The 19,138-nt window shown below is 48.4% G+C and overlaps 2 protein-coding genes across 13 annotated transcripts in view; one reads left to right on the top strand and one right to left on the bottom strand.

Moving 5' to 3' along the window:
- Positions 1–1,051, top strand: part of LOC115471930 (cilia- and flagella-associated protein 251-like) — a 95,248-nt gene extending 94,197 nt beyond the window's left edge. For all 3 annotated transcript variants that reach the window (XR_003942447.1, XM_030205909.1, XM_030205908.1), the window contains exons 3-4: positions 194–303; positions 654–1,051. Coding sequence is in view for 2 of the 3 variants with exons in the window: in XM_030205909.1 (XP_030061769.1) it covers positions 194–303; positions 654–817 (274 nt within the window). In the remaining variant the exon portion in view is untranslated. The remainder of the gene's footprint in view (positions 1–193; positions 304–653) is intronic.
- CFH (complement factor H) overlaps positions 1–19,138 on the bottom strand; it is a 463,465-nt gene that overhangs the window by 90,653 nt on the left and 353,674 nt on the right. For 7 of the 10 annotated variants that reach the window (XM_030205897.1, XM_030205898.1, XM_030205900.1 and 4 more), the window contains 2 exons: positions 10,859–11,041; positions 8,259–8,441 (listed from right to left, as the gene is read on the bottom strand). In XM_030205897.1, coding sequence (XP_030061757.1) covers positions 8,259–8,441; positions 10,859–11,041 — 366 coding nt within the window. The remainder of the gene's footprint in view (positions 1–8,258; positions 8,442–10,858; positions 11,042–19,138) is intronic. The other 3 variants (XM_030205902.1, XM_030205904.1, XM_030205903.1) reach the window with 2 other exon arrangements.

The following is a 19,138-nucleotide window of genomic DNA, read 5'->3' as shown; positions in this document are numbered from 1 at the left end:
CATATACTGTACAGTGGTAGCAATACAGTGTGTTGCAGTATCTCTCATTCAACCCCACACCCCTATCTGCCTGTTGCCATCTGTCACAGCTTATGTGATGAGCATAGCATAATTGGTATGTAAACGTAATAATGTAGGGGATGCAAGAAGTCCCCTCATCGCATCCCTGTCTGTACCAACTTATGTGTTGTAGGAGATACGGAGTCCACTGGGAAGTTGAATCACTCCGGCACCTGTACCGGCGCAAACGCTGTGAAAACCCTGCAATGATCCAGCACATGAGGAAATGTATCCAGCACCAAAGTGGGTACCACAACCAGAGTATCTGAAGACAAAGTTACCCTCCGTAGAGTGAGCATGCAAACCCCACATGTTGCATCCAACCCACAACCTATGAGATGACATAACAAAGAAGGGGGATGAGAACCAATTGCACACCATCAATCAATAACAAAGGCCTTGGGGTTGGAAACACAACCTACTTATCATAATGCAACCACAGCAGCAGGGCAAATAGTACAGTTCTCACTAACACCCACTGTGGAAGTTGAACTCACAACCCTATATGTGGAGTAGCCCCTCTGATCACAGTGCTTGCGAGGTTCCCTGCTATGTCATGTAGGACCTTACCTGCCAACTATTTCCACACACAGGGCACCCTCCAGACAGGGACCAGCCAGCCAAGGAGGAGGAGACAGGTGAGGATGAGCTGGCCGAGGAAGAGGAGGAGGCAGCTGAGGATGAGCCAGCCAAGAAAGAGGAGAAGGCAGCTGAGGATGAGCCAGCCAAGGAAAAGGAGGAGGCAGCTGGGGACTAGCCGACTGCAGCCGAGGATATTAAAAGATTTTGTCCTTTGATGACCAATCTAGGAACATGTATTGAATGACAGTTTCCTTGGTATGGTACCTTTTTAGTTTTGCTTATGTATATTGATACATACAATTTGTTTTTTGTTCATTGTGAATGATTTTAAATATTTAATACTTTAAAGACCCCTGATGCAGGCTAGTGAGGCCGAAACACGAGTTGTGTCGGATCTCTCTCATTGTGTTAGAAGAACTCTTTAATAAAGATATGTTTTGAACACCATCTGCGAGAGGTCCCATTGCTCTACTGTTTCTTGCTTGGCGCCTTCCCATCAGTGGAGAAGTTTGTCTTCTGTTTGTGATTGTAGTGGTTAAAATAGGCCACATAAATAGCAGGCCTATCTTTAACCTTTAAAGTGGAGGAGTAGCCTAATGGTTAGTGCAGTGGGCTTTATCCTGCTGACCTGCGTTCAATTCCCACTGCAGATCCTTGTGACCTTGGGCAAGTCATTTAACCCTCCATTGTTCCAGGTACAAAAACTTAATTTGGTGAGCCCTTTAGGGACCGAGAAAGTACTACATATAATGTGTACAGTGATGTGTACATCTAGTAGCACTATAGAAATGATTAGTATTAGTAGTAGTTGTAGAAAGTACTTAACTTGTTGGTGCTGAATATCAACTTACCAACTAAGTTGCCGTGGCCAAAAATGAAACCAGATATTCAATGCTGGTCACTAAAATAGCCTGGCATCGAATATCCAGGCTAACGCCAGCAGGTGGACAGCAAAAGCAGTGGGGGCCAAAATATGGACATCCTCCTCTGACTTCAGAAGAAGAAGGGACATCCAAAAAAATGGATGTTATTATGTAGACCTAGAACTTGGTAGGTGCAGGTTACAGAAAGGTGCTCTGATTGAGCAGCTGCCTACTGGGGGAGGGGGGGGGGAGACAAACCACCTTATGTCCAGTGGTTGCTGTCCTTCTCCCTCCCCTGAATGTAAAATAAGTAAAATTATGTATCATACCTGATAATTTTCTTTCCATTAATCATAGCTGATCAATCCATAGACTGGTGGGTTGTGTCCATCTACCAGCAGGTGGAGATAGAGAGCAATCCTTTTGCCTCCCTATATGTGGTCATGTGCTGCCGGAAACTCTCAGTATGTCGATATCCAAGCTCCATCCGCAGGACTCAGCACTTGGAGAATTACACCCACAAAAGGGACACTCTGCCCAGCTCACCACCGCCGAAACGGGGGAGGGGAATTAACCCAGCTCATCCCCACACAAGTGGGGGAGGGGAATCCGTCCAGCTCATCCCCGCGGAGCGGGGGAGGGACACCACACCCGCCGATGCGGGGGGATCTGGCTATCCTGCAACCGCGGGAGGAGCTGACTGACCCTAACACCGCCGAAGCGGGAGTGGTACAAAGCTGCCCTACTGCCGCACGAAGCGGGAGGGAGCGCCGGCAGAATTTAAGTCTCAATCCAGCCCCGTAAAACGGAGGGGAGAGGAATGCAGCAGCTCACTGTAGCACAAATTCGTCTCAACTCTTGAATAATCCATTGAAAAACTTGAACACGAAGTCCTCCTGAACAGGAACTGAAGACTAAACGTGAACCTGAAATGCAACCAGAATATAAACAACACAGATATCTGGGAGGGGCTATGGATTGATCAGCTATGATTAATGGAAAGAAAATTATCAGGTATGATACATAATTATACCTTCCATATCATCATGCTGATCAATCCATAGACTGGTGGGATGTACCGAAGCAGTACTCACCCAGGGCGGGACATAGAAATCCCTGACCGCAACACTGAAGCTCCAAACCGGGCCTCCGCCCGAGCAGCCACAGTCAAGCGGTAATGCCTGGAGAAGGTATGGGCCGATGCCCAAGTTGCCGCCTTGCAAATCTCCTCCAAGGAGACGGACCCGGCCTCTGCCATCGAGGCCGCCTGAGCTCTAGTGGAGTGAGCCTTCAGCTGGATAGGCGGCACCTTCCCCGCGGCCACATAAGCCGCTGCAATGGCTTCCTTAACCCATCTTGCCACTGTAGGCTTAGCAGCCTGCAGACCCTTACGAGGACCTGCAAACAGGACAAACGATGATCCGACTTCCGGAAATCATTGGTCACTTTCCAAGTATCTGATGATGACTCGTCTCACATCCAGATATTTGAGAGCAGAGTATTCCTCTGGGTAGTCCTCCCTACGAAAGGAAGGGAGACAGAGCTGCTGATTCACACGGAAGCGAGAAACAACCTTGGGCAGGAAGGAAGGCACTGTGCGAATAGACACTCCTGCCTCAGTGACGGCAGAAAGGGCTCTCGACATGAGAGTGCCTGGAGCTTGGAAACTCTTCTGGCTGAAGTGATAGCCACCAAAAAGACTGCTTTCAACGTCAGGTCTTTCAGAGATGCCCTTGACAAGGGTTCAAAAGGCGGCTTCTGCAAGGCTCTTAGCACCAGGTTGAGATTCCACGCAGGCACCACTGAGTGCAGAGGAGGGCGCAGGTGATTAACTCCCTTGAGAAAGCGCACTACATCTGGCTGCGAAGCCAGGGAAGCACCCTTCAGGCGGCCCCTGAAGCAAGCCAGAGCCACTACCTGGACTTTAAGGGAACTGAGCGACAGGCCTTTCTCCAGACCTTCTTGCAGGAACGTCAACACTGAAGAAATTGGAGCAGTGAAGGAGAAAGTGAGCCTGCTTCACACCATCCTGCAAAGGTACGCCAAACCCTGGCGTAAGCAGTAGAAGTAGAGCGCTTCCTCGCTCTTAGCATAGTGGCGATGACCTTGTCTGAGAAGCCCTTCTTTCTCAGACGCTGCCGCTCAATAGCCAGGCCGTAAGACCAAAGGGGGAGGGATCCTCCATCACCACGGGACCCTGATGCAACAGGCCCTGCTCCACTGGCAGCCGCAGAGGGATCGTCCACTGAGAGCCTGATCAAGTCCACATACCAGGGACGTCTGGGCCAGTCCGGACCCACCAGGATTATCCGGCCCGGATGCTTTGCCACCAGTCTAGCACCCTGCCAACATGGGCCAGGGCGGGAACACATAGAGAAGCTCCTGTGTCGGCCACTGTTGGAGAAGAGCATCTACTCCCAGGGATCGAGGGTCCCGTCCTCTGCTGAAAAAGCGCGGCACTTGGCAATTGGCCGATGACGCCATCAGATCTAGGCTCGGCTGGCCCCAGGGCTTCGTGATGTCCAAGAACGCCTGAGCAGATAGCTGCCACTCTCCGGGATCCAAGGTATGGCGACTGAGAAAGTCCGCCTTGACATTCATGACTCCGGCAATGTGGGCCGCTGACAGCTGTTCCAGGTTCGCTTCCACCCACTGGCATAGATTCATGGCCTCCTTGGCTAGAGGGGCGCTCTTGGTACCCTCCCTGGCGGTTGACATAGGCCACAGCCGTGGCATTGTCCGACAGGACACATACTGGCTTCAACGCCAGTACCGGGAGGAACTCCAAAAGCGCCAACCGAATGGCTCTGAGTTCCAGGAGGTTGATAGACCACTTTGCCTCTGCAGGAGACCAGAGCCCCTGCGCTGTCCTTCCCAAGCAGTGGGCTCCCCAGCCCGTCAAAGAGGCGTCCGTCGTGACGACAATCCACTCCGGGGTCACAAGAGGCATCCTTGCAGACAACTTGTCTGTCTGCAGCCACCAGCTCAGCGCCTTGCGCACTGCTGGGTCCAAGGGAAGGCGCACAGCAATAATCCTCCGACACCGGAGTCCAGCGCTGCAGCAGAGAGTGTTGTAGTGGTCTCATATGAGCCCTGGCCCAGGGCACTACTTCCATCGTGGCCGTCATAGAGCCCAACAGCTGCACATAGTCCCAAGCCCGGAGCGGAGAGGCTACTAGGAACTGGTCCACCTGAGCCTGAAGTTTGACAATCCGATTGTCCGGCAGGAACACTCTGCCTAATTGGGTGTCGAATCGAACTCCCAGATACTCCAGGGACTGAGTCGGGCGCAGCTGGCTTTTCTCCCAGTTGATGATCCACCCCAGGGAGCTCAAAAGAGCAATCACCCGGTCCACAGCTTTGCCGCACTCTGCATAAGAGGGGGCTCGGATCAACCAGTCGTCCAGATAAGGATGGACTTGTACTCCTTCCTTTCTCAGGAAGGCCGCGATGACCACCATTACTTTGGAGAAGGTCCGCGGAGCAGTAGCCAACCCGAACGGGAGGGCTCTGATCTGGAAGTGTCAGCCCAGGACTGCAAAACGCAGAAAGCGTTGATGAGGAGGCCAGATGGGAATATGCAAGTACGCTTCCTTGATGTCCAAGGATGCCAGGAACTCCCCTGCCTTCACTGCCGCTATAACAGAACGGAGGGTCTCCATGCGAAAGTGCCGAACTTTCAAGGCCCGATTGACCCCTTTGAGGTCGAGGATAGGGCCGTACAGAAACCTCCTTTCTTTGGTACCACAAAGTAAATGGAGTACCGTCCCTTGCCAAGCTGATTTTCTGGCACCGGAACGACCGCACCCAAGCGGATCAGATTGTCCAAGGTCTGCTGCACTGCCACAGCTTTGACCGGAGACTTGCAGGGAGAGAGTACAAACCCGTCTCTTAAGGGTCGGCAGAACTCTAGCTTGTAGCCGTCTCTGATGACTTCCAGCACCCAAGCGTCTGAGTTACCCTGGTCCACTCGCCCAGAAACGAGGACAGGCGTCCTCCAATTTGCACTGGGCCATGGACCAGGACCCCGTCATTGGGTACGAGACCCTGGGGGAGGACCGGAGGGCGCACCTCCGGGACGGCGGTCTCTGCGAAAGGAATGCTGCTTGGGGGAGAAGTTCCTCTTGAAGGAAGAGGGGGCAGAGGAGCCCGACTTGCCCGGGCGGTACCGATGGGCTTCCTGAAACCGTCCTCTGGAGATGCCGGGGCGAGCACTGGCCCGAGCCCTGACCTCTGGTAACCTCTTGCCCTTAGACGTGCCGAGATCGGTCACAATTTTGTCCAGCTCGACCCCAAAGAGCAGCTTGCCTTTAAAAGGCAACTTAGCCAGGCGGGACTTAGAGGTGTGGTCCGCAGACCAATGTTTCAGCCAAAGCCACCGCCGCGCAGAGACACCTTTAGCCGAGGCTCTCAAGACATCATACAGAAAGTCTGCCAAATAAGCCAAGCCCGATTCCAGGGCCCGCCAATCAGCCCTCAAGGAAGGATCCGAGGGGGAAGCCCGCTGCACAATCGTCAGGCACGCCCTGGCCACGTAGGAGCCACAAACTGAGGCCTGCAAACTTAAGGCAGCCGCCTTGAAGGACGACCTTAAGGCTGCCTCCAATCTTCTGTCTTGGGCGTCCTTTAGGGCCGTGCCACCTTCCACCGGCAACGCCGTTTTCTTAGTCACCGCAGTGATTAAAGAATCCACGGTAGGCCAAAGAAAGGCCTCACGTTCACTTTCAGGCAAAGGATAGAGGTGGGACATAGCCCTAGCCACTTTGAGGCTCGCTTCCGGGACATCCCATTGAGCCGAAATTAAGGTGTGCATGGCATCATGCACGTGGAAGGTTCTAGGCGGGCGCTTCGTCCCCAGCATAATGGCGGAGCCAACAGGGGCTGAGGGAGAGACGTCCTCCGGAGAGGAAATCTTTAAAATGCTCATGGCCTGCATTAACAGGTTGGGCAAATCCTCTGAGCGAAAGATCCGTGCTGCAGAGGGGTCATCCGCTCCATCCCGAGCGGGAATCCGTCTCCTCCAAGGAATCCCCAAAGGACCGTTGGGAGAACTCAGATACGCTGCCCTAATCTACATCAGAGGAAACAGCGTCCTCTAAGGCCTGGAATCCACCCGAGGGCGTTACTTCCGGGGGCCTCAACCCCTTTATCGGACAAGGGAGGAGGGGCAGCGTTCTGCATAAGGAAGGCCTGATGCAGCAGCAAAATAAACTCGGAGGAGAAACCCCCCAGACTGTGCACTTCAGCAGCCTGGGCCACAGCCCTAGACGCACCCTCAACCGGCGCTCGTAAGAGCGGGGGAGAAACATGCTGCGCATCCAAGATGGCGTCCGGCGCGACACTCCATGAAGGAGCCGCGCGGGAAGAACGGCGCTTAACTTTAGCCGCTTTTTTGCCATCGCCCAAATCAAGGGCGGCCATGGCATGAACGTCTCCCAGCTCAAGGGCGGTCCAAGAAGAAGCCGTCCGAGCAGAGTGGCCGGCCAAGATGGCGGAGGCGAGCAGCGGGGGATGGGCGTTTATGGCGGGAAAAACCGCCGCACCGGAGGAAGACCCGGGACACTGACCGGCCTCCGAACTGATACCCAACAAGGGCGAATCAGACTTTAATACCCCGCATCCCCGCTAGGAGCGCACACAGCGGTCCGGGGAGCGATTCTTTGCGCCCTCGCCCTCCGACGCCATAGGCCACGTGGAGATCAATCGGGGAACACCCTGCCCGCTATAAAAAAGGTAAAATTTACCTGCTTCTCGCTCCGAGCTGCAACGACCTGGTGTCCCAGTGAGTAGCTGCAATAAACGTTTAAATAAACGTCGAAATAAACGCCTTTAAGGATGTCCAAAATTTTTTTTTTTTTTTTTTTAATGGAGCCAGCGGGAGGGGGGAGAAAAGGAGGGACCTGGCGCCACCAGGTTTGCACTTGCTCAAGAAGAGCCCTCAACCCCAGGCACTCAACAAAACTTAAAAATTAGGCTTGGAGGCCTAGCCAGAGCTGCTGCTGTGTGTGACCACCACCTGCTGAGATAGAGAACATACTGAGGAGTTTCCGGCAGCACATGACCACATATAGGGAGGCAAAAGGATTGCTCTCTATCTCCACCTGCTGGTAGATGGACACAACCCACCAGTCTATGGATTGATCAGCATGATGATATGGAAACACAAGATACCAGGCTCTATCCAGCTTCAGGATCTATGGATGCTCGTGGTACTAAAATCTTTTTAAAATTAACTTCTTATTAGAGTTGAGGAGTAACCTAATGGCTAGAGCAGCAGGCTGAGAACCAGGGGACATAATTTAAAATAAAGTTACAAACAGTTGAAGTGGGATTTGAATCTGGGTCTCCAGTTTCTCAGCCCACTGCGCTAACTATTAGGGTACCCCTCTGCTCTGAAGTGACAAAGATGTGGCCATTTTAAAACACACATTTATATGCTGCCACAAAGACATCCATGTCCTTTGTTTTCCCAATTCATATAAATTGGATGTTTCAGTTTATGAAATGGAATTTTATGCAAAATGTCACAGCACATGGATGCTCATTTCTCATGTATTTTAGAACTGGCTGTATGTCTCCAGATCATGTTCTAAAATTCATGAGAGATGGACGTCCATATGTGACATACAAACTTGGACATCCATATTCTGAGTTGGATGTCCTTTCTAAATGCCCTTCCACATGTCATCAGTATCTGTCACAAAGTATACAGAGTGCTAGATTACACACTCATTAATGCCTCTTTGTACCTACCAAAACAAGTTGGTGGCTGTGACCATCGGCCCTGTAGGCATGTGACTGTTGGAGATCCATCCATGACATAGTAATTTATACATCTGTAAGTTACAGATTGCCCCGCTTTATACTTTCTTAATTCTGAACCTTGAATGGCTCCATTAGAAATAGAAGGAGGTTGATCACAAGTAGCTAAAGCCTCTGAAAAAAGCATAGACATGCAAAATTAAATGAAGCAGGATTGTTTTTAACAAATAAGCAATGTGGCAACAAAATTATAAAGATTATCACCTAATCCTTACCCTGTGAATTTTGCAATTGCAATCCTACTTCTATAACCTATCTATAAAAGGGAACGCTTGGTATAATTTGTCCATTTGCCCAGGGAATGATTAACTTCTGAAATTCATGAAAAGAAACAGTCTCCATTCAAGTACGGTGCTCCAATGAAATCTTTTCTGCAACAAACCTTCTGCTAAGATAATGTAATAGAATTTAAGGGGGGTAACTCTATATGGAGCTGCCTAGTTTTAGACAGCAAGAACATGCATAAATGCCAGTGTTCTAGTGAACAGACATGTGTGTACACAACTATTTTCCAGCCATGTGGGCATTAACATGGATGCAATTTGGGCAGAGCATGGGTGGAGTACACAATTACACATGTAGATTAAAAGATTGGTCCACATATACTTCAGTCCATGAAGTGCAAGATTGGTTCTTCATGAGAGATAGTGGATTGGCTACAGATCTGCAAGCAGAAAGGCCTGGACGCACAACCTCGTGGCCACAACATGTGGCTGACAACCATTATCTCAGATGTAAATACTAACATCATGCACATATCAACTGGGCAAATGACAGAATTTCATTCATTGGTACTCGAATAATACGAGGTGAAAGAAGAGCCTCAAGCTCATCAGTGACTCTAGTGTTGCTGTCCATTTCAGGGAATAACACTAAGCAAGGAGGAAAGAGAAGGGAGGTGGGTAGGGAAGTATAGGTTTTGTTGATGTAGGGAAGTCATCCTTTGCACCGGGATTTACTTTATGCATTATTTATCTGTTTTGGAATTTAAATATAATCTATGTCATCACTGTTGTTGCAATGTTGGGGGGGGGGAGGGGGGAGGGGTTTGGAGGCTGGGCTGGGCATTTTGAAGCTCCTTCTCTCCATTCATTTTATTAGTCTTTCTCTCATCCTTCCACGGTACAGTCTGGTTTCCTGTAGACTAGCTTCATGGAACGTGGGAGGCATTACCTCCCTAATAAATTGCACCAAAATATTAAAGAAACTGAAGTGCCATAGAGTGGACATAGCATGTTTGCAGAAGACCAGACTGTACTCTCAGTACCCTTCTCCACCACCGCCAACTCCAGGCTCCGCCCTTTCTGCCTCGCCTCACCCTATGCTTGGAATGAACTCCCTGAGCCCATATGCCAAGCCCCCTCCCTGCCCATCTTCAAATCCTTGCTCAAAGCCCACCTCTTCAATGTTGCTTTCGGCATCTAACCATTAATCATCTATTCAGGAAATCTAGACTGCCCCAATTTGATTGACTGCACTTTTTTGTCCTTTAGATTGTAAGCTCCTTCGAGCAGGGACTGTCCTCTGTGTTAAATTATACAGCGCTGCGTAACCCTGGTAGCGCTTTATAAATATTAAGAAGTAGTAAGTAGTAGAATGATAAGGAACACCAAAATCTTTGACAGAAGTGGGTGGGAGAGATATTTTATGCCTCCTCGGGTGGGCAGAGATGTGGAATAGCGATATTACTAAATAAAAGACTACAGTATCATGCACAGTTCCTCTTTAAAGATGCAGAGGGCACATGCCTACTACTAAAAATATGCATACAGGGACTTTGGCACCATCTAGTGGTGATGTATGCCCCCACCTTGTTTGACTCAAAATTTTATCACTGGTTGTTACAAAAACTGTTACCCTACAGCCAGGAAAACTTATTCGTGGTGGGAGAGGCTAACTTAGTCATGGACAAGGAGTTTGATCGATCAGGAATCTCTGGAAGGTTGACAGGGAGAAATCCAGGAGATGGGGTACTCCAACAGTTCACTTATGACCTGGCTTTGGTCGACCTCTGGTGTCTTCTTCATCCAGAGGAGATGGACTACATGCATATCTCCTGTGCATACAGCACCCAGTCCAGACTGGATTACATATTATTACACAGGAACCTCTTTCAGTGAATATCTGCAGCAGTAGTGGGCCCTGGGGGCATATTAGATCATTCCCATGTCTGTTTGATGTTGCCTCCTTGATGTTTTATCAACCGCAGTTCCATTGGTGTTTCCCCACTTATTTATCTGCTGAGAAAAATTTCCAAAAATACCTATGTGATAAATGGGAATCTTATATACTTACTAATGGGACACTGCACATGGATGCTCATTTCTCATGTATTTTAGAACAGGCTGTATGTCTCCAGATCATTTTCTAAAATTCATGAGAGATGGACGTCCATATGTGACATACAAACTTGGACATCCATATTCTGAGTTGGATGCCCTTTCTAAATGCCCTTCCACATGTCATCAGTATCTGTCACAAAGTACACAGAGTGCTAGATTACACACTCATTAATGCCTCTTTCTACCTACCAAAACAAGTTGGTGGCTGTGACCATCGGCCCTGTAGGCATGTGACTGTTGGAGATCCATCCATGACGTAGTAATTTATACATCTGTAAGTTACAGATTGCCCCGCTTTATACTTTCTCAATTCTGAACCTTGAATGGCTCCATTAGAAATAAAAGGAGGTTTATCACAAGTAGCTAGAGCCTCTGAAAAAAGCATAGACATGCAAAATTAAATGAAGCAGGATTGTTTTTAACAAATAAGCAATGTGGCAACAAAATTATAAAGATTATCACCTAATCCTTACCCTGTGAATTTTGCAATTGCAATCCTACTCCTATAACCTATCTATAAAAGGGAACGCTTGGTATAATTTGTACCTTTGCCCAGGGAATGATTAACTTCTGAAATTCATGAAAAGAAACAGTCTCCAATGAAATCTTTTCTGCAACAACTATTTTCCAGCCATGTGGGCATTAACATGGATGGAATTTGGGCAGAGCATGGGTGGAGTACACAATTACACATGTAGATTAAAAGATTGGTCCACATATACTTCAGTCCAGGAAGTGCAAGATTGGTTAAATACAGTGAGTGGTTCTTCATGAGAGATAGTGGATTGGCTACAGATCTGCAAGCAGAAAGGCCTGGGTGCGCAACCTCGTGGCCACAACATGTGGCTGACAACCATTATCTCAGATGTAAATACTAACATCATGCACATATCAACTGGGCAAATGACAGAATTTCATTCATTGGTACTCGAATAATACGAGGTGAAAGAAGAGCCTCAAGCTCATCAGTGACTCTAGTGTTGCTGTCCATTTCAGGGAATGACACTAAGCAAGGGGGAAAGTTACCTGTGGGGCTTTGGGAAAGAGAAGGGAGGTGGGTAGGGAAGTGTAGGTTTTCCCCCTGCTAACTGGGTCAGAGTGTGTCCAGTTTTGTTTCCTGTAATCCATGAGGTAGTGGCCATTTTTGTAAGCCACTTTTAGATCTCTTTCATGTGTTACCCACGTTAGAGAATTTAGTTATTACCTTGAATGTTGCTGAAAGAGGGCATTGTACATCATTCTGCCAGCTCTGACCTACTGCTCATCTCAGTAACAGGGAGACTCTTTGCCAGTGGGGCACAACCTCTGATCTGCAGTTAACTGTGAGTAAACGTGCTTATTCCAATAAAGGACTTTTTCAAAGAGCTTAGTCTTCAGGTGTCAACTGGTGTGCCAAGGTTATACAGCAGCAACAAGTCCTAGAGGCCTGCGTGTATGCAGGTCCCTGGAGCACTTTTAGTGGGTACCACAGTGCACTTACGGCAGGCGGACCCAGGCCCATCCCCCCCTACCTGTAACACTTGTGCTGGTAAATGGGAGCCCTCCAAAACCCACTATACCCACATGTAGTTGCCCCCTTCACCCCTAAGAGCTACGGTAGTGTTGTACATTTGTGGGTTATGGGTTTGGAGGGGGTTGGGGGGCTCAGCACCCAAAGTAAGGGAGCTATGCATGTGGGAGCTTTTTCTGAAGTCTACCGCACTGACCCCTAGGGTGCCCAGTTGGTGTCCTGGCATGTCAGGGGGACCAGTGCACTACAAATGCTGGCTCCTCCCACGACCAAATGCCTTGGATTTCGCCGGGTTCGGGATGACCGGCATTTTTTTCCATTATCGCTGAAAAACAAAACCGGCCATCTCAACCCCGGCGAACGCTGGCATTTGGCCGGCCTAAACCGTATTATCGAAAAAAAAGATGGCCGGCCATTTTTTTTTATAATACGGTTCTGGCCAGCTGTTGCGCCACTGCCAAAATAGATCGCCGGCAATCTATTTTGCCGACGACGTTCGATTATGCCCCTCCACGTTATCCAAGTCTGTCAATGAGGCTGTCTCTTCCTATAATACTATTCTCTCCTCTGCTCTGGATACTCTCGTCCTCCCATTCCCCGTTCTGTAAAGCGTACCAAACCCCAGCCTTGGCTGACCTCTAGAATCCGCTACCTACGTTCCTGTGCCAGCTCTGCCGAACACCTTTGGCTGAAATCCCGTGCCCATGCTGACTTCATACATTTCAAATTCTTGCTGACCTCCTTCCAGTCTGCTCTTTTACTTGCCAAACAGGACTATTACATCCAGTTGACAAATTCTCTTGGCTCAAACCCTCGATGTCTCTTTGCCACACTGAACTCTCTCCTCAAAGTGCCCCCTTCATTCAACTGAAACAGCGCTTGCTAAAGTCTCCAATGATCTATTCCTGGCCAGATCCAAAGGTCTCTTATTCTATCCTCATCCTTCTTGATCTATCTGCTGCTTTTGACACCGTTGATCACTGCGGTTGATAAAGTATCAGCCTGCCTGTCTGACATTGCTGCCTGGATGTCTCAGCGCCATCTGAAACTAAACATGACCAAGACTGAGCTTCGTATCTTTCCCCATAAACCAACCTCTCCTCCTCCCCCAATCTCTATTTCTGTGGATAACACTCTCATCCTTCCTGTCTCATCAGCTCGTAACCTTGGGGTCATCTTTGACTCCTCCCTCTCCTTCTCTGCACATATTCAGCAGACTACTAAAACCTGTCGTTTTTTTTCTCTATAATATCACCAAAATTCGCCCTTTCCTTTCTGAGCACACTACCAGAACCCTCATCCACACTCTTATCACCTCTCGCTTAGACTACTGCAACTTGCTTCTCACAGGTCTCCCACTTAGCCATCTCTCTCCTCTTCAATATGTTCAAAATTAGGCTGCATGACTAATATTCCGCCAGTGTCGTTATGCTCATATTAGTCCTCTCCTCAAGTCACTTCACTGGCTTCCTATCTGTTTCCGCATACAGTTCAAACTCCTCTTATTGACCTATGAGTGCATTCACTCTGCAGCTCCTCAGTACCTCTCCACTCTCTTCTCTCCCTACACTCCTCCCCAGGAACTCCGTTCACTGGGTAAATCTCTCTTATCTGCACCCTTCTCCTCCACTGCTAACTCCAGACTCTGTTCCTTTTATCTTGCTGCACCATATGCCTGGAATAGACTTCGTGAGCCGGTATGTCAAGCTCCATCTCTAGCCGTCTTCAAATCTATGCTAAAAGCCCACCTTTTTGATGCTGCTTTTAACTCCTAACCCTTATTCACTTGTTCAGAACCCTTATTTTATCATCCTCACTTTAATATTCCCTTATCTCTTGTTTGTCCTGTTTGTCTGTCCTAATTAGATTGTAAGCTCTGTCGAGCAGGTGTGAACTGATGTGCCAAGGTTATACACCAGCAACAAGTCCTGTCCCTGGAGCACTTTTAGTGGGTACTGCAGTGCACTTCAGGCAGGCAGACCCAGGCCCATCCTCCCCCACCCATAACACTTGTGGTGGTAAATGGGAGGCCTCTAAAATCCACTGTACCCACATGTAGTTGCCCCTTCACTCCTAAGAGCTATGGTAATGTTGTACATTTGTCCCTCCTACGACCAAATGGCTTGGATTGGGACGCTTCTGAGCTGGGCGTTTTTAGTTTCCATTATCGCAAAAAAAAAAAAAAACCACCCATCTCAGAATGGACCAAATCCATGGCATTTGGTCCGTCCAAACCGTATTTTCGAAACGAAAGATGGACGCCCATCTTTTTCGATAATACGGTCTGTCCCGCCTCTTCACATACCTGTTTTCGGACATAGACGCCCATGGATATGGGCGTTCGCATTCGATTATGCCCCTCTGTGTGATGCACAGGGAGATGGCTGACTGACTGAAGTGTGCGGTGACTGCCAGGGTGGTCTGGAAACTGCCAGTGGTGAGAAATGCTGGGGCAGAGATGACCATGAAGTGTATGGGTATGGGTTGTCCCCTGTGAGAAGTGGGGCAGAGGAGAGGCTCCAACTGTTGGCAGAGATGGTGAATAGCTGAAAGCGTCCTTTATTTGAAAGCACCTTTACTCACAGTTAATTGCAGATCAGAGGTTGTGCCCCACTGGCAACGAGTCTCGCTGGTACTGAGATTAGAAGTAGGTACGAGCTGGCAGAATGGTGTACAATGCCCTCTTTCAGCAACATTCAAGATAAGAACTAAGTGCTGTAACGTGGGTAACACATGAAAGGGATCTAAAAGTGTCTTACACAAATGGCCACTACCTCATGGACTACCGGAAACAAAACAGGGCACACTCTGACCCAGTAAGCAGAGGGAAAAGCACCAACTACCAACATCGTGAGCATTTAACACAAGCTAGTGGAATCACGGAGCCCACTACCCTACACCCACCACAATGCATTGCTGATGTGACTCTGCAGTGCCCTTAACAGAAAAGGTGTCACACTCACCCGAGACCCACATCAGAACCAGGGAAAGGCTGTCAGAGGATAGAACACATTCTGCTGTCATGGAGGTGGGTACGGCATTTGAGGTTGGCATACAGGCTGGGAAAAAAAGTTTTTAAAGTGGGTTTTTTTGGGTGGGAGGGGGTTAGTGACCACTGGGGGAGTATGGGGAGGTCATCCCTGATTCCCTCCGGTGGTCATCTGGTCAGTTGGGGCACTTTTTGGGACTTGGACCTGAAAAAAAAGGGTCCAAATAAAGCAGACCTAATTCTCGTCAGAAACGCCCTTCTTGTTTCGATTATCAGCTAAAGAGGCCCATCATTCCTCGGCCGATAATCACGCCCCAGCCCCACCTTCGCCACACCTCCGACACGCCCCCGTGATCTTTGTTCGTCTCTCCGACGGACTGCAGTTGAGGACGCCAAAAATCGGGTTTCGATTATACTGATTTGGGCGCCCACGGGAAACGGACGCCCATCTCCCGATTTGGGTCGAAATATGGGCATCTTTCTCTTTCGAAAATAAGCTGGACAGTTTCTCATGGTTTTTCTCACATACACTGTTGAATTCATAACATTCTCCCAGCATAGACACAGCACTGTGACAGAGTTCTATGACACTGCTCACTTCCCTTCTGCCCTTGGTATCATTAACTGCAGCCACATCGCCTTTAGGCATCCCGGGGCAGAAAGTCCACCTAGCGAAACAGAATGGCATACCATTCCGTGTACATGCAAGAAACGGTCAATGCCCAAGGGAAAATCACAATCACCTTTCCAACATTTCCAGGATCATATCATGACCACTGCTTTATCTTTATCTATTTGTTGCATTTGTATCCCACATTTTCCCACCTATTTGCAGTCTCAATGTGGGTTACAATGTTCCGCTATGGCAGTCGCCATTCCAGAGTGAAAGATAACAATTGGTGTTACATTGAGAACATAGATGACATAATAGAATTAAACAATTAAGCAAACAGATCTTGGAAGAAATCAATTCAGAATATAAGGTAAGGAGGCGCTATGTTACGATTGCAATTATTGATCGTTGTGGTATGCCTTGTTGAAGAGATAGGTCTTCAGAGATTTACAAAAGTTAATTAGATCGTAAACTGATTTTAGGTTGAGTGGAAGTGCATTCCACAGCTGCGTACTCATGTAGGAAAAGCTGGACACATGTGTTAGTCTGTATTTTAGTCCTTTACAGCTGGGGAAGTGAAGATTGAGGAATGTGCAGGATGATCTTTTAGCGTTCCTGGGTGGTAAGTCAACCAGGTCTGACATGTAGGCCGGGGCATCTCTGTGAATGATTTTATGAACTAGAGTGCAGACCTTGAATGCGATACGTTCTTTGAGTGGCAGCCAGTGTAGCTTTTCTCTTAGGGGTTTTGCACTTTCATATTTTGTTTTTCCAAATATGAGTCTAGCTTCCATCCTTTTTTTCAGAGCTAGCAGAGCTTATAGCAGAAGATTCTACATTGCCTTTAATTGTGGGTGGGGTGTGTGTGTGTGTTTGATCCAAACCTAGATAGACAATCACAAAAATGTCCATGATGGGAGATTGCATAAAGTCCTCCATTTTGGAAGCCTAGGACTTGGTAAAGCTTGGAGACTGATCCATCCAACAGCTAGAGAGTACACTTTTTACTTTCTGCCATACTGCACTTATTCTAAAATAGATTTCTTTTAAATTTCAAGTCAGTTGGTGTCAGCTGCCCATGCTGCCATCATTTCCTCTTTTACTTTGTCTAATTAAGCAGCTATCTGCCTGGCAATAGATTGCTCTACTGAAACTTCACTGACTAACCATTGTCATTTGAACACTAGTCTTGAGGACCGGGAGTTTCAGTTGGTTATCATGTTTCAGGTTTATTAAAACTTACCACTGTCGAGAAATATAAACATAGGAAGAATATTTTCAAAATAAATAATTCTGCAGACACAGGCATCCTAACCGGTGGGACGCCTTTAAGGCAGGGGCGTAGCTGCTATGGGGCCACGGGGGCCTGGGCCCCCGTAGATTTGGCCCTAGACCCCTCTGCCGGTGACCCTCTCAACCCCCCCTCCTGCCGCCAACCCGCCGCCTGCTACCTTTGCTGGTGGGGGACCTCCAACCCCCACCAGCCAAAGTCTTCTTCCTTCGTTTGGTTTCTGACTGAGTCTGACGTCCTGCACATACAACGTGCAGGACGTCAGACTCACAGATACAGAACAAAGCCCTGCAGATCGCAAAGCTTCGTTCTGTTTCTGTGTACGTTGTACGTGTAGGACGTCAGACTCAGTCAGAAACCAAACGAAGGAAGAAGACTTCGGCTGGCGGGGGTTGGGGTCCCCCGCCAGCAAAGGTAGGCGACGGCGGGCGGGGAGTCGAGAGGGTCATCGGCGGGGGGGGGGGGGGGGGGGTCAAACTTGTTGGAGGTGTCGGCAATGGCGGGTGGGCGGGGAGTCGGCGGCGCCGGGGGGGGGGGGGGGGGCTAAAATATGCCCCCTCACCTCGGCTCTGGACCCCCCCTACCATTGAAGTCTGGCTACGCCCCTTGTAAGGCAATCATAAGAGGGGTTATTCAGACCTATGTCATTGGAAGGCACGAGCAGCAGAATATGGAACTTAATAGATTAGACAAGCAAGTCAAGGTACTGGAAGCTGCACATATTCAACGCACTGCTGCTATAACTTCAGAAACTTTGATACCGGCATAATCAGATTTATACTGGCTGATATTCAAAGGGATTCTAATGGGCAGGAGAGGTTCCTGCCTACCCCCCTACCCCCCCCCCCCCCCCCCCCCGATATTCAGTGGCACTAAACCAGGCAGTGCTGCTGAATATCGCCTCTGACTGCCCATAAAAAATGGGCAGGTCAGGGGTGGTACAGGGGGTGGTATTTGAGAGGAGCTAGCAGTTATGTAGGTGCCAATTATATTTAGTGCCGGCACCTGGATAGCTAAGTGGGAGAATTTAGGACAGCTAGAAAGCTGTCTTAATTCCATCCGTTTAGCTATGTGGGTGCCAGCACTGAACACTGGTTGGCACCCGCATAACTATATTTTACCTTTAAAGAAGCTGTCACATTTGTGCAACCTCAGTTATGCTAGGTCTATGACTGGTGCACATGCAGTGCCTTTGAAAAACTGGGCTGACTCAGCATATTTTAGCCAAGCACGTAATATATAGAATGGAATCACCATCAGAAAATAATAAAAACTAGCCCCATAGAGATTATCTACATAAGGTGCCCAATTGATCATTATTTGGAGATTTGCAGAAATCTGGGTCTGACAAAAGGTTTATCAATCCTAGCATTCTGTCTTTGAAAGTGGCCAAGCCAGGTCACTACCACGCTCCCAAAGGATTGATACATTCCTTGTTTCTCACTCCCAGGATAATTTGTGGCCTTCCCAAGCCTACATAGTTAATAATGGTTTTATGGGCTTGTGCTCCAGGAACCTGACAATTTTGCTCAATTTTTCTGTTTGGGTTAATCTTTAATACTTGATAGAAATAAGGCAGATCATCATTTTCCTCTCGTTTCATATATGGACTATTTTGTGTATATAAAGAAACAATATTGTGTCAGACAGCAAAACAATATTCAACCAGTATGAATATGAATACATAATCAGAAAATCATATGCAAATTGTTAATAGAAGGATTTAAAAAAATAAAAACACCCCCTCCGAAGGGACACCACCTTGTAGGGGTGGAGGGGCTTCCGTGTTTCAATGACTCAGAGGGCTATGCTGAAGGGTTACCCATATCAGACAGGCCTCTGAGGAGAAACCAGACAAAGAGTGTCCCAAACTGGAGGATCCAAGATGGCGTCGAGGGAGGACGTACGTTAGTTGAGTTCCCATTTTACACCAGAATACCTGAAGAAGTAGGCGCACTCCCCAGAGAATGGGGAAGAGAAATGGCAAAGCCGTGGTTTGTCCTCCTCGAACACGGCTGGGGTTCCCACCACTTCTCAACCTACTTTGGAGAGATTCGGGGTCATAA

The sequence above is a fragment of the Microcaecilia unicolor genome, chromosome 6 (assembly GCF_901765095.1).
Source record: "Microcaecilia unicolor chromosome 6, aMicUni1.1, whole genome shotgun sequence".
In the NCBI taxonomy this organism is placed as follows: domain Eukaryota; kingdom Metazoa; phylum Chordata; class Amphibia; order Gymnophiona; family Siphonopidae; genus Microcaecilia; species Microcaecilia unicolor.
This window is presented reverse-complemented; position numbering and strand designations above follow the sequence as displayed.